General features: G+C 32.0%; 1 protein-coding gene across 1 annotated transcript; it reads right to left on the bottom strand.

The window, feature by feature from the left end:
• Window positions 1–6,953: 6,953 nt before the first annotated feature.
• LOC127138596 (protein transport protein Sec61 subunit gamma) lies at window positions 6,954–8,778 on the bottom strand. Its single transcript, XM_051065079.1, has 4 exons — window positions 8,614–8,778; window positions 8,254–8,381; window positions 8,031–8,146; window positions 6,954–7,162 (listed from the first exon to the last, which is right to left on the bottom strand). Exons 2-3 carry the CDS (start codon window positions 8,345–8,347, stop codon window positions 8,031–8,033), a joined length of 210 nt encoding a protein of 69 aa, XP_050921036.1. The 5' UTR covers window positions 8,348–8,381; window positions 8,614–8,778; the 3' UTR covers window positions 6,954–7,162.
• Between the last annotated feature and the right edge of the window lie 5,911 nt (window positions 8,779–14,689).

Genomic DNA, 14,689 nt, shown 5'->3' with positions numbered 1-14,689 from the left:
AGTATCATGAATGATCTATTGATCAACCATTAATAGGTTTGAAACATTGAAGATTTAATCAACTCTAAACAATCATGTCATGATCCAATAGAACTCATCAACCAAATAAATGTAACAAGTCAACAATAAATATTAAATGATAACAACAACAAAAATGTAAAGAAAAATGGTTTCATCTATGTATCAAATGACCCAAACATGGTTGAAATAGAGGCAACCTATCAATGCCTCAAAGTATCATGAAGGATCTATTGATCAATCATTAATAGGTTTGAAACATTGAAGGTTTTATCCACTCTAAACAACCACAGCCATGACATAATAGATCTCATCAACCAAATAGATGTGAAAACAAATCCACAATACATAGCAAATGAAACAAAATACTAAGTTTGATTAAAGATAGTGGATAGAAGTAGAAAGAGCAAGAAATCCCAAAAAAAAAGATGTAAACCAAAGTTAATCATTTTTTACAAGCTTGAGTCTGAAACCTCTCAAAAAATCAAACAAGAATAAACAACCATTTTCAACACAAAAACAGAACCAATAAGTTAACAAAGTTTAAGCTAAAATTATTACCCAAAAATGTTGAAAAAATGGTAGGTTGAAGTGGTGTTGAGCTTGGATATAGAGTAAGGAGTTTGGGATGAAAGTGTTTATGGTGGAAGTATAGTGAAGGAGCTGAGTTATGAGTGTTAGAGAGTAAGAAGTTTTGAAGAAAATGTGAAAGTGGACAAAAAAGTTGGTAGGGTGACTTTTCTAAGAGAGAAAGATTTTTTGTTTTGGCTTAGGTTTAGAGAGGTGAGTAAATGGTATTTGGAGAGAACTTTTGGGGGCTAGGAAGCATAAAAAATGAGTGATGATAGTGCTCTATTTATAGGGGAAGCAAAGGGGTTGAAGTGGGCGGACCAAAGGGTCCTTTGTGTAAAAAAACAGGGCCATTTTCTGCTTTCTGCGCAGGTGTAACCGGTTACATGATTTGGGTAACCGGTTACATGGTCCCAAAAATGGCTAAAAATTCAGTTTTTGGTCTGTGTAACCGGTTACATGATTTATTAACCGGTTACATGATTTTTTTTTTTAGAAATAATGAATGTATGCATGTGTAGTAGGGTCATGGATCAGATGAAAGTTGTATCGGGGTAGGACAAAATTGGGGTATGACAAGAGCCAAAGGAAATTATAAATGTTATGAATACCAATTAGACTATGATTCTGAAGAAAATCTCATGATTGCTAAGATCTTTAGTAAAGTCGTGAGAAAACTAGATAAGAGATTTGGGAATAATATCCTTACCAATGTCAAGAACATTCAACATAAAGAAAAAGATGGTGAAATATAAAATCTCAATTATTATTACAGGTGAAAAGGGATCCAATGTCTTAAATGCAAAGGTTGTGGACATATTCAAGCTGAATGCTCAAGTTTTCCAAGGAAACAAAGAAGAATCGACAATGTCATTAATGATGAGGAAGGTGAATCTAATCAAGAAAACAATGATGTAATATTCAAAGACATGAAAGATGCCATACATATTGGTGAGCCATCAAATTCAAAGAAAATATGTATTACTCCTACTCAAAAAACATATTGCAGAATGTCAGGCAACAAGTCTCAACATCATGTCAAACATGTGTACCAGAAAACAGAATGCAGAATGTCAGGTAACATGTCTCAATATTTGGTCAAACATGATTACTAATGCATTAATTTTGTATCTTCCATTCTCTTCTACTATTGTAAGTTGTATGGTAGACAACCACATCATCAACATATGTATCTCCAATGGAACGAGAAGTCTCAAAGGCATTATCAACAAATTTGGCATGGCAAGCATAATACTCATGTTTACATTGCTTGTTTCTATTTTCTTGTGAAGATTGTTATTTTGAAAGTAGTTGCAATAGTGAATTGATATGAGAAAGAAACAATATTATATTTTGTGATAGAAATAAGAGAAAGAAGTTTGTGAAGATGGAGATGGTTGATGCTACTGTAGAGCATAATGTTGAAGATCATGTTTCATACATTATGGATGAAATTGTAGATACATAAATGAAGATATGGAACAAAAATCTTGGGGGTTGTTGCAGAGAAAGTTGTCATATGTGTATTGATCTCAAGATTGAAGAAGTTAACATTTATGAGGACTATTAAGATGGGAAGCATACAAAGATGTCATACAAGATGTTTCAACATCTTACTCATGATTTTGAACTACCACTTATGGACTTTATGAGACTCGTGAAAGGAGATGTCATTTAAGGGATGGATGATGGTTAGACTGGAGGCCCTCCCAACTTTGAACAACCAATAATGGTTCAGAAGAAGAAGCTAAAGAAGATTAGTTATTATGGCATAATTCCTCCTATTGGGATTCCTTCTCATATTTCTGGAATTTTCACTATTCAAATACATGATATTGTGTTTAGTGAAGCTGATATTAGTGTTCCTTTTAGTCTGCTGAATCTTAGTTATAAGATGTATGTTCCTGATATTTATATCTGCAGCATTTCGCATTTGGACAAGTATGATCTAGCTGCTGGTGGAAATATGCTTGATGTCCCACTCATGTATGGGCCTATAAGAAATCATCATCTCATTCAAAATTCTTTTGGTGAGGAGACCCAAGAAACCAATATGGGAAATCAAGATGTTGATAAGGAAGTGTCAGACATCCTATTTGACATGTTGACAGAGTCTGAAATTCATAATGAGAATAATGATGTGAACCTTGAGAATAATGATGTGAGTCATGATGATCATGTCTATGAAGATATTGAGGTTGATATTGTTTTAGCTTATGTTGATGTTGTTGATAACCATAATGAGAAAATAAAATTTGCATCAAAAGGAAAGAAGGATCATGCAGTAGAAGATATGGAGAAAGATGTTGAGACATTGTGTGAAGATGAGGTAAGTAATGATGAAAGCATATTTCTGGGGTGTGATATTAATAGCAAGGTATATAGATTATTTATCAAGGGCACACAACCTACAAATGATGTTCATATTGATATGACTCCAAATGAAGATGAAGATTTTGATCTCATTGGTCTTGATGTGGAGGAAGTTGTTGCTAACAAAATAGGAAACATCATGTTGTCTGCTGAAGAATATGGAAATTTATATGATGCTAAAACTTTTGCTCTTATTGCTCATCTTGGAGACATCATATTGTTAATAATATTGTCGTGTATTATGAATAATCTTTGTCATATGGATGTGAAAATTTCATTTCTCAATAGGTACTTGAATCTGGAAGTCAATTAGGATATTAGTAATTATGTCACTGACAAGGAAGGTGTCATTAAGAAGGATGATAATGTGGAAGTCAGTATGGATGTTACTACTAATATCAATAACATTGAGGGTGTCAATATGGAAGACAATGAGAATCTGGTGAGAGTTCACATTTATGTTGAATAAAATGTGTTGTGTATGATGTCAATTAAGATGTTAGAACATTTTTTACAACAAATGCAGTTTGAATTTGAGTTAAGCATGGTAGGAGATGTTACCTACTTTCCTGGTTTTCAAGAGAAGAAAATGAATGACTACACCTTTAATTCCCAGAGTATATATGCTGGAAGCATATGCATTCAGCTATTATGGTGTAACCAAATGCTCAAAGATGTCATCAAAGATAGTAATGAAGATGTTAACCAGGATATGCTAGGCAAAATGTATGACATGTTGGTGACTAAGTTTCCAATTCAAAGGAAGGATGAGTAAGTTGCTCGTGTAAATTATGAAGTGAATAGAAAGCTTGTTCAAACAAGTAACTCTGAGACAGATGATGAAGAAGATGTCATGGACATTATGCACACTGTAAGGATAAAGGTGGGTGGGAAGATAATTCATGTGAATGTCTACTCTGCTCACATGGATAATATTTCATTTCAATCTGAAACAAGTATTATTGTAACTGAGTGTAATTTTGAAGATATCAAGGAGTACAAAAAGGTGTATGATAGAGGAAAGTGTAAAGCTTTTACCTTCTATTATTAATTATTATTTTGGCAAGCAAGATTCCCTCTTTTGACAAGATTATGACCAAGGAAGAAGAGGAAACTACAAGTGAGAATGAAGAAGAGAATTACGTTGAAGCATTGAAGTATAATGAAATTATGGAGCTTCATAGTGATGCTCAGTGTTGAAGACAGTGCTGAATGCTGGAGCTTGTTATTCTAAGTTGATAAAGGAATGTGTGGCCGTATTACTCATTGGGTGTTGTATACTGAATGTTGGGAAAGATGTCATAGACATTGTGTTACATATCTATGCACATGTTTTGAAACTAATCTGGTTTATGATGGAGAAATAATGGAATTGTTTTCACCTTAACTTGTTGTTGTTGCTACTGTAAATATGTGTGGGAGATGATGATATGATGATATTCAAGAAAGGATGATGTTTTTATCTGGCGTTCATAAGTAGTTATGTTTGTTGTTATCTGAATAATGACTGAGAGAATGTGTGTAGTATCATGTCTATCTACAGGATCTAATGTTGGTTGGTTGTTTGGTGGTGGTCTTATGTCCTTTATCTATTTTTAGGAAAAGAGGGGGAGAAAAAGAAAAGGCCACACTTGAAAATGGAACACTTATTTGATAATGTTTTCTGATAATCTTTGTCTCTTGTGCACTAGCTACAGTGGAATCTTTAAGAAGTGTTTAATTTGTGTTTTGCCTAAAAAAAGCCAAAGGGGAATGTTGTTTCTTTGATTAGCTTATAGGAAAAATAAGATGTCTGAAACATGTTATGTGACATCTTGGTGTGCGTGTTGTACTGGTTGGATTCTTGTGAACTTCATATTTGTTTCAAGTGTGTTCAATTCCAAGGTTTGTTCAAGTTCATGTTTCAGTTGTAGTTGATTTGAAAGAAAGGTTTGGAAGATTGAATCTGGATTGAAGAAGAAGCCTACACAAACAACTGATTCTGAAGATAAATCTACTTAAATGACGATGAAGATTGGGTTAATTTTGTTTCATTAGGAGATATGCTAACTCTCTGTTCTGATATTCTAGCTTCAGTCATGATGTTCTGGTATTCAACATTTGTGGTCATGTTGTTGTTGATAGTTTATACTCCTGACTTTGTATGTGGTCTTGATTGAAAAGTTCACTAATTATGCTCATGTCTAATACTGACAAAGTTGCTGATAATTATGCTAATGGAATTTTGCCAAATTGTGGCAAAAGGGGGGAGTAATGGCGTGTAAGGGTAGTGTATATCGACTATTGACTTTTTGTGGTGTGTGAGTTCTGCTAATCTAATATATGTTGTTGTTTGTGTGCCTAGAATGTTGTGTGCTCACATGTTTGAGCATCTAGCATGGCATCAGACCCTTGTGTGAGTTGATATGTTTGTGTTAGTAGTATATGTTGATTCTGACTTGACTAGTAATTGTGTGTGCGTGCATGATTGATTGTCTGATTACATGATTGACTGTATGGGAGCATTGTGATTGATGTGTGTGTAGCAACCTCATGACTTATGACTTATGTTAGTGATGTGTTTTCTGCTGCTACTGATGTGTGATCTGATTAATTTATACTTCTGTTATAAGTTTACGCATATGCATCAAATGAACTAGCATCGACCGGTGGTCGCGAGGGTCCAGCTCTTTTCCTAAGAACCTATGCATGTTGGGACACTCTGTCTAGGCTCATCCGATCTTGGTTGTCACCCATGTCACCTATAATTAAACTAGATAAGTCGGACAAAGTAGAAAAAATCAAATCCAAATGAAACACGTTGAAGATCAACCCAAACAGTACAGACAGACAAAATACGAAAATGCACTTCCATATTTCTGGAAAATCAAATTTTGAACAAATATGAAAGTGCATTTATGTATAAACCTAGAATTCAGAAGAAGAAGAAAAATACAAATGACAAAAATGTATGGAAACCAAACATGCTTAAAACGATTTGTTCATCTAAACTGTCAAACACATTGTTCCGTTATACTATCTATATATTGATGTATATTAAACAACCTAATGCTCAATTTCTACAAATGCATATATAAAGAAAAACAATGGTGAAAAACTTGGATTCAAAAACTTACCAAATGTGAATTTGGTCTTGAACACTTCAATTGATTGTATGTTGAGAGTAGAAATTTAAAAGTGAGTTGAAAGAGTTTGAGAGAGAGTGTGCTAGAAATGAGAAAGGGAAGGATCTAACATATTTTTGTTTAAAAAATGTCTGCATGTGCATTTCTATAAATTATACAAAGATGCATTTTTTTATTAATTTTTGACAAAAATTAAGGTCCGACTATCTTTAAATCAATTGTATGTGAATTGAAATGCATCCGATAACACATTTTAATATTATATTTGATGAGTAGTTTTAATTTCTCAATGTGAAAGCAACTCTATACGGTGGAAAAAGTATAAAAAAAAACCTTATGATGATGTCTTCTACTCAATTCTTGCCAATGGCAATTACACATTCTTAATGCCAAGGAACTTCATAATATTGCTTAATATGCAAAGTTGTAAACTGAAATTGAAACTATTATAAGTATGTTGTTACAAATTTATTTAGAGTTGTCAGGTGAGAATTGAAACTTGACTTTGAAGAGTTGAGACCAAATGATGAAGCCATCAATCACTGCTTGGAAATTTTAACCTCCTAGTCTCCAATTCCAATTTAAATTAAATCTTCCTTTGGTTTTGACCCATTAAAAAATAGAGATATCAATTTATAGTTTGCAGCACACACATAATGAATCCAAGCAATTCATTTGCCATTTAGAATCCAAACTTAATACTATAAATAATGTGATCAGCTGATCCAATTTTGATTCAGCAATGGCAGTAAATATGTGAGCACCAAGAATCCAGTCTTTTGAATCAGTGTTGGAAAGGATTTGCAAGATATTCAAAATAATTAAAAAATAAATTATGAGAAAATAATCAAAGCCAAAAACAACTCCTTATCTAAACTTTTTCCTCCTTGAACAATGGGTCAAAATTAACACATGGAAAAATGTAATTTTACATGTTAAACTGTAATGTTTTAGAACAAAGACCTATAGAAAAACCAATACAAAACTAAGATGAAATGCACTGAATGTTTTACTAAAAAGAGAACCCTATCTGCCTCCTTATGCTTCACAGCTTGAATACCTGAGTTTCCCTTATCCTGCAGAAACAACCAAGAGTTACTTACATCATTCATTTCACGAAGCACGGACCCAGACACAGACATGACATTGATACGTCGATCCCAATAATAATTTGAAAAAATGAATAAATTGAACGAAATCACAATGGTCGGTGTTGGTGTCCGACACTGAGACAGACACGCCTTTTTTCAGAGGTGTCGATACCGTGCATTTCACACATTTCAAATCCTTTGTCATGTGATACAATTTCTCTCAGCATTCAATCTCAGCAATCAAATAATTTAAGTATCAACTCAATGTAAAGAACAATCGATTCAAAAGAACTTTGAAGATACTAAACAATCAACATCTAAAATAGACAATAAAGATAAACAACATTATACATTACAGAAATAGCCAGTGATTACACAAGCTTCTGAGGCATAGGTAGCAAAAAGATAGGTCACTAAGAAAATTATTATACATAATCTCTTGTACATGTATCAATGCAGTAACTGCATCTTAATATTTACAAGATATAGTGAATCAGTGATCAACTGATTACATCTCGGCAGTTGTCAATTGATGACTGATAACATCTTATTATCGCAAATATGTTTATTTAGAAAAAGCAGAAGTAGATTTAAAACAAGAATGCATTTCTATCGTTGACTTATCATCGTGATTTTACAGAAAAACTCAACATCAAAAGCAATACCATTAGAACAAGCAAAACCAACATTATAAACCAAAACCAATGAAGAGAAAGTCACCAACTAATCATAACTAAGAGCAAACTAAAACCATGCAATGTACGCACACATGCAAACTATCTTTTCTATTGTTAATCATACAAAAATCTCTCCCAAGTAAATCCATTAGTATAGTGAAGGAATATAACTTTACCTAACCAGATCCGACGATGATGTTGTTAATAGGAATGAAAATAAGCTTGACGAAAAAGCCAACGAATCCCATCACAACAAAACCTATAGCAGTTCGCACCGCAACCTTCGAGAATTCTACAATACAAAATGCATGATAAGAATCAAGATCCATAGCACAGATATCCAAATCAAGTAATCAAAAAACGGAGATCAGAGGAATAAAAAGAGATTTAGAGATTAACCTTTGCGATCGGGTTTGTGGCAGCGCTTGACGAGCCTGACGCTGTCCTTGGCGAATTCTCTGAGTGGATCGAAGACAGAATCAATGGCGTCCATTTTCTCCAATTCTCTTTCTCTTTGGAGATTCGATCTGAGAATTGAAATAGAAGGAAAAATCCATGGATGATTAATTGAAACAAATTGGCGAAGACACGAGAAATTCAGATCAGAATCAAAGAAAACAGATCCAATGATCAATGATCGATTAAAAGAGAAGAAAAAACCCTAATTATCAAAGTCTGAAAAACAGTTAGAAATCAAAGTTGATCCGTTGATCGATAAATCGAAATCTTAGTGGAGAAGAGAAGAGGAGTAGAATATACCTTGATTTTGTGAGCTGAGAATTTTTTTTCTCTATGCAACAAAACGAAAATCGCAGTTACGAGTGGAAATAGGATTTTGCAAAATCTGATGAAAAACTTCAATGGTTAAAGGGTGTTATAATGTAAGAATTAAAAAATCATTTTTAACTTTAAAAAATTATTCAAATTTTTTTCTAAAAAACTATGATATTAAATTAATAGATAGTTTCAGATTTTTTTTATCTCTACATTTTTAAAAAATAATTTATTTTTAAAGGTTTTATCTTCTTAAAAATATAATATGGATTATTAGTCTATTTAAATATCTTATTTATTTGAATAAGTAGTCTTACATTCATTTAAATAGACTAACAATAATTAAAAGATAAATTTGAATTGTGGTGTGAATAATAATGGTGATTTTATCTCTAATAAGCTATGATATTTATGATTTTGACATGTAAAAAAGTAATTTTTTGACATAGCCAATGAAGTAGAAATATATAGTCTTATGTTTAGAATCTCAAGACTATATTTTTAGGTAGGGGTGGGAAAAGGGTTCGGTCTATCGGGCATGTCTGTTTTACATGCATTTTAATGCGGGGTACGTCAAGGATTTAGGTCATGACTCTTTAATGTGTCTGCTCTGCTCCATTTTTTTCACGAGCTTATGCGAGAATGAGTATTTACATAAACTTTTGTGTATTTAGGTTTAAAAGGTGCAATGCTCGCAGACTTTTTCTGCCCGGACCTCATTTTTTTTCAGGACGGACATAGGTTTTAGGCTCGCATCCTTAATTGTGCCTGCCCCGCCCCGCTTCGTTTTTTTGCGGACTTTTGTGGGACGGGTCTATATGGGGCGGGCATACCCGTTTGTCACCCCTATTTTTAGACATGACTCACATGATCTTATTTTTTTCTCCGTGTCTAATGGATGATTCATCACAAAAAAATATATCAAACTGTGACCGGTAAAACATGTCAGGCCTCGAGACTATAATCTTGGTGACAGCTTACATGACCCCATTCCACTACCACTAGATAGCATGTTGGGTGACTCGTTATCGAAGACAAAGCAAGACCTGGTGAGTTCACCTTTACCATTGACATTTGTCTTACCTCGCCTAACCTTTTTCTATTACTCTTTATATCATGTGGTGAGAGGTAAATGGGTTGAGGTTGTTAATCATATATGGGTTTGGGTTATAATATAATAGTTCACAACTCTCAAGTATGAGGCTTGTAGGGTCGAAGTGGTTAAGGAAAGACATAATAGTCATCAATCTCCCAAGCACAAAACATTTAAGGGAAAAGTGATTAAGGAAAGACATAACAATCAACAATCCCTCAAGCATGATTAAATTGATTTAATAATGGCTGTTTGATTGGTGAAGACGGTTTGGATTGCCTATCAAAAGGTATACGGAAAAACCTTTTGATTTCTTATTAAACTAGTAACAAATTCGTGATATCGCACAGGTTCCATCTGAATTCATAATACGCTTTGTCAACTTTGAATTCATATTTTTGGATAGTTAACATTTAGAGAATTACAAACATAAACTAATATAATCCATCAACAGTGATTCATTTATCCAAACAATACATTAAAAAATAAAGATAACATGAATAAAACATTTAATATCACACGTCACGATATATCATTTGTCAATTTTAAAACTTGTTTTACAAATCAGAAATATTCTCAGAATTATAAATATAGACTAATAATATGCATTAACCGTTATTCTTTGATACAGGTAGTATTTTTAAATATTTGTAAAAAAATACACTTGTTTGATACACTATAAATGCTTAGAACTCGTATATATATTTATAAAAATATTTGTAACTTATTCATGTTTATAAAAATAATTGTATCATCAGAAAAAAGTTTCTCATGTATTTTGGGTTTCAAAAAGCTAATAGTTGATAGTACAGTTGATTGTGTGCATGATTGTTTTGTTTAATATGTTGAAAGGTTAATAAATACTATTTAATCCACAACATATAGAATCCAACACATCAAGGCAATAGAAAATGATTGAGTACATCATTCGATCAACACAATGTTAGCCATGTTAGACAACTGATTTTATGAAGTGAATCAATAGAAACTATGGACAATATTTCAAGTTTTGCAATCAAATTCTGCCATTATTTTGGTACCAACAATATCACGAAACCTTCAAAAGTTCAGTGTGATTGTTCAGAGATTAATTGTCATCTAACTAAAACCAGTTTCTTTAAAAACTACCATTGTCTAACTACTCTAATATTAAATTGTTAAGACTATTAAATTGTTAAGACTATTAATGTATTGAGCTATTAGACACTTCATATTTGAACTTTAATGGCATCTTATTGGCAAGGTATGCAAGGATTTTTGGTTCAAGCAAATCCAGCCAAATCTATTATAATATACTCACATGAAAAAAATTCAAGCAGAATATAGTCACGTCTCATTATCAATATAATAGAAATAGTATATAAAATATAATAATTTAAATTTAAAACTTAGATTAAAATTTATATAATTAAATCTCTAATAATAGAGAGGCATGTTTTAAACAATAAAGCTCTACCTTCAAAAAACTTAAAAACTATCTCACATGTATTCTCACGGCAGCAACCAAGCATTTTATAGAAGAATATTTGGCGTGTGTATTGTCCTCATCCAACGTAAGTTTCAATTTTGTAACAATTTGTTGAAGAATATTGGAGTTGTTCATGCATGTTATAATAAAATTGTTACTATAATTTATTTCATTATAATACAAAATAATGAACGTTAACTATGCTATAATGTTGAGTCACATTAGAAAAAATTATCCTAGTCCTTGAATCCTATTTTGAATCTCATTGTCAGTGTCGTAAATGTATAGCTGAGCAAACTTTGGTGAATGTCCAGAAAACAGTAGCATATTCCTAATTCTGTGGCAAGATTTTGTCCCTGTATTCTTATGTTAGGGGGTCCTCCTCCTCTTTGAAATCCATTGTCAATCTTCATTCTCGGAGACGTGAAAGCAAACATAGTGTTGTATAATCTGCAGCACTTCTAGTAATTTCGACTATCTGCTTCATTCTTATCAAATCATAGATGTTGAAGTAACAATGGAGGTGTTTTCAAAAGTAGCAACACAACCTTACCATTTCCACAATAGAGATGGTACTTGATAACTATAGTATGTCTTTGTTTGTCAATCCTTTCTTGATACCACATGAGCGATCCACATTGTGTGTATTCTATCACAGGATCATCAATATCTTAATATCCTATATAAATAAAATCACTTTGGTCAATTACTTCACAATAAATAAAACAGTGATCAGTAAAAAAACATAGTAAAGTTTAATTGGAATAAAGTTTCATCCGATTATAATGATTAAAAGTTATTATGTAAATATTACTCAGGGAAAAATATAAGCATCCTATAATGATATGTACCAATATTGTCAAAACCGAATAAAGTGGAATTGGAATCATATTCTTCTTCATCATCAAAACTTGAATTTGTGTCGTAGTTTGCATCTTCATTTTGGAATTCACAGGCACTGTCACTTGAATAAACATTTGTTGCATTTTTATCATGAGAGTCTTCACTCTCAATGTGTCCATTTGGAGTAATAGTGAATGTTGTTGATTCTTTAATTGGTATATGACTTTTTTGATAAAGAAGCATTAGGTTGAGTATTATTTACAAACTTATTCAAGAAATTGACACCCAAAGATTGAATAACACCCACTTTCAATCTTTTTTTTTATGAAAGACCTTATCCAATTGGTTGTGTATTAATATTTTGCTTTCTTTCATTAAGAATTGTTGAGGTTATATCAGTTAGTGGTGTGTTGTTATGAATTATGGATGGAGGTTTGAACATCTCATGACCTTCATGATTATTGATATTGTTCTCATTAACTTTGTATCTTTTTTTATCGTCTTTCTTTAAGAATGTTTTTTCCTTTTCTGTCGTGACAATGCAACATTTTATTTTATGGACAAACTATGAAAATCCATTTTGTTGGGGGCTCTACTAAGTCATTTGAAAAATAGGTTCTGCAATTAGCACAATGTAATATCAATAAGTTCTAAAGAGTGTATTAAAGTAAGTGTGCATGTTTATAAAATTGTTTTTAATAAAATAATTTAGTTTGTCGACTTTTCGGTTAAATTTAGTTTGTCCAAATTTTTTGTATATGTAAAAAGACGGGTATTAGAATAATATTGTAATAATCCAATAAATTCAGAGATGAATATATGCATATCCACACTAATGACTTGCATGAGTTCATGATTAAAGGCATTAGTAGCCATAGTAATAATGAATTGCACGGCTTTTCCAAATGTCTCAATATACAAAGAAAACTAAAAGATCATCATAAATAGGGATATGCCCAGCCACATTAAAGATATGAATAACATCAGCATGTTAATGCATTAAGATGTTGGAAACGTAACACAATTAATACATACGTTACTTGTGACTGCATGCATATTGAATGGATGACACGTTCTTTAAAACCGTGGCAACTCAATGGTTATGTCTGAAGTGTTACTATGTCAGATATAACATAACATCTCTTTGTAATATTTTTACTCTAACATCAAATCAACTATTATAGCAAACTCATTTTCATAAGCAACATCAAAGCTTCCATTTATTTATATATACATGCAAATGTCTAATAGATACACAACATATCTAAGACACCAAGTGCATCTTTCTATGTCTTCTTCTACTTATAATGGGTAACATAGCAAACAAAGTTATAGCAAAGTATTTTATGTTTTTGTCTTAGTTTGCATGATATTTCCTTAGTTCATAAGTAATGTTGTTCTTTTAATAATGGAATTTACAACCTTTTCCCTTGATACAGATGAAGTGATGGAAATTCTTGGTAAAACAGTGGAAGAAGTGAACCAACCTTCCAATGAGTTCAAGCAGATGAATTGTTCCCTGAGATTAATATGCTTAGGAACATGGTCCAGTTGAACAGGTGAATGAGGATGTAATAGAGTTGGCAGTTGATTTTATATGGGAGAAAAAAATCACCAGAGCAATGAAGGGCGGAAAAAATGTTCTGCTAACAATATATACAAAATTAGCCAACAAATAGTAGATGTTATATTTTTCATTTTTATCAAGATCCGTCAAATTTTTGTTAAGTATTAACTGACAAAACTTTATTCTCTCTAGCATTTTCCAACTGAGGTTATTAGAAGGGGTTTATGTGTCAACCAAACTCGGTGTACCCTGATGGATCTTGACACTATGATTGCGAGATCATTAAATTAGACAGATAACGGGTGGAGATGTACATGACCTATGGGTTATATGTGTATGCTAAGGATGTCAGTCTTAAGGTGGGAGATATGATGTTATGTCATTACCATTCTCCTTCACATACGATATACATTAGATTGTGGAGACGTCCCCAAAAGAACAATGCTTGAAGTAAAGAAGGATATTTTGTATGTTCGTCTAAGTGTTATGAATGAAGAACAGTTTGTTTGTGTCAGATAATATTTTCTTTTGGAAGTTATAATCTTGTTTAAATTAAAATATAAACTACTAATTATTTATTTAGGTTTTGTAATAATTATCTAAGTTTTATATGTTGATCAAAACAAATTTTTGATGTACTTTTTTGTGTAATCGTGTTCCTTGTGTTCTCTTGATAATGTTATTAGATCCTAATATTAAAATCTATTTACCTTCTATATTTTGTATAGTAATGAAGTTGTAATTCTCTTCTACTAAGTATAGATTATAAAAATAATAATAGTCTTACTAATATATCGTTTAAAATATGCTCGGTATCAATGATAAAATGACTAATATCACTTTTTACTATAATGTTTACTCACAGTCAATGTTTAAATTCTTCAAAATTACCTTTATTTTTGCCTGAGTGTTGGTTGTCTTGAAGTTAAATGTGAATTAGTTCAAATCCATAGAGTTCGTGAGGTACTATATGAAGTATATATCAATGAACTTAGATATAAGTTCAATCAGATAAAGAACCATAATAGAAAGTGAATTACCCATTTTTCAAGTATAACATAAATCTAATATCATTCATCATGGCTAAAAC

Source organism: Lathyrus oleraceus, chromosome 4 (genome assembly GCF_024323335.1).
Source record: "Lathyrus oleraceus cultivar Zhongwan6 chromosome 4, CAAS_Psat_ZW6_1.0, whole genome shotgun sequence".
Taxonomy (NCBI): Eukaryota; Viridiplantae; Streptophyta; class Magnoliopsida; order Fabales; family Fabaceae; genus Lathyrus; species Lathyrus oleraceus.
The sequence above is the reverse complement of the archived record's forward strand: the minus strand, read 5'-3'. Positions and strand labels throughout refer to the sequence as shown.

Bases quoted from the DNA above. Each gene is read 5' to 3' on its own strand.
- LOC127138596 (XM_051065079.1), bottom strand. From the start codon at position 8,347: ATGGACGCCATTGATTCTGTCTTCGATCCACTCAGAGAATTCGCCAAG. The intron at 8,147-8,253 runs GTTAATCTCTAA...TTTGTATTGTAG, and splicing joins CCACAAACCCGATCGCAAAG to AATTCTCGAAGGTTGCGGTG.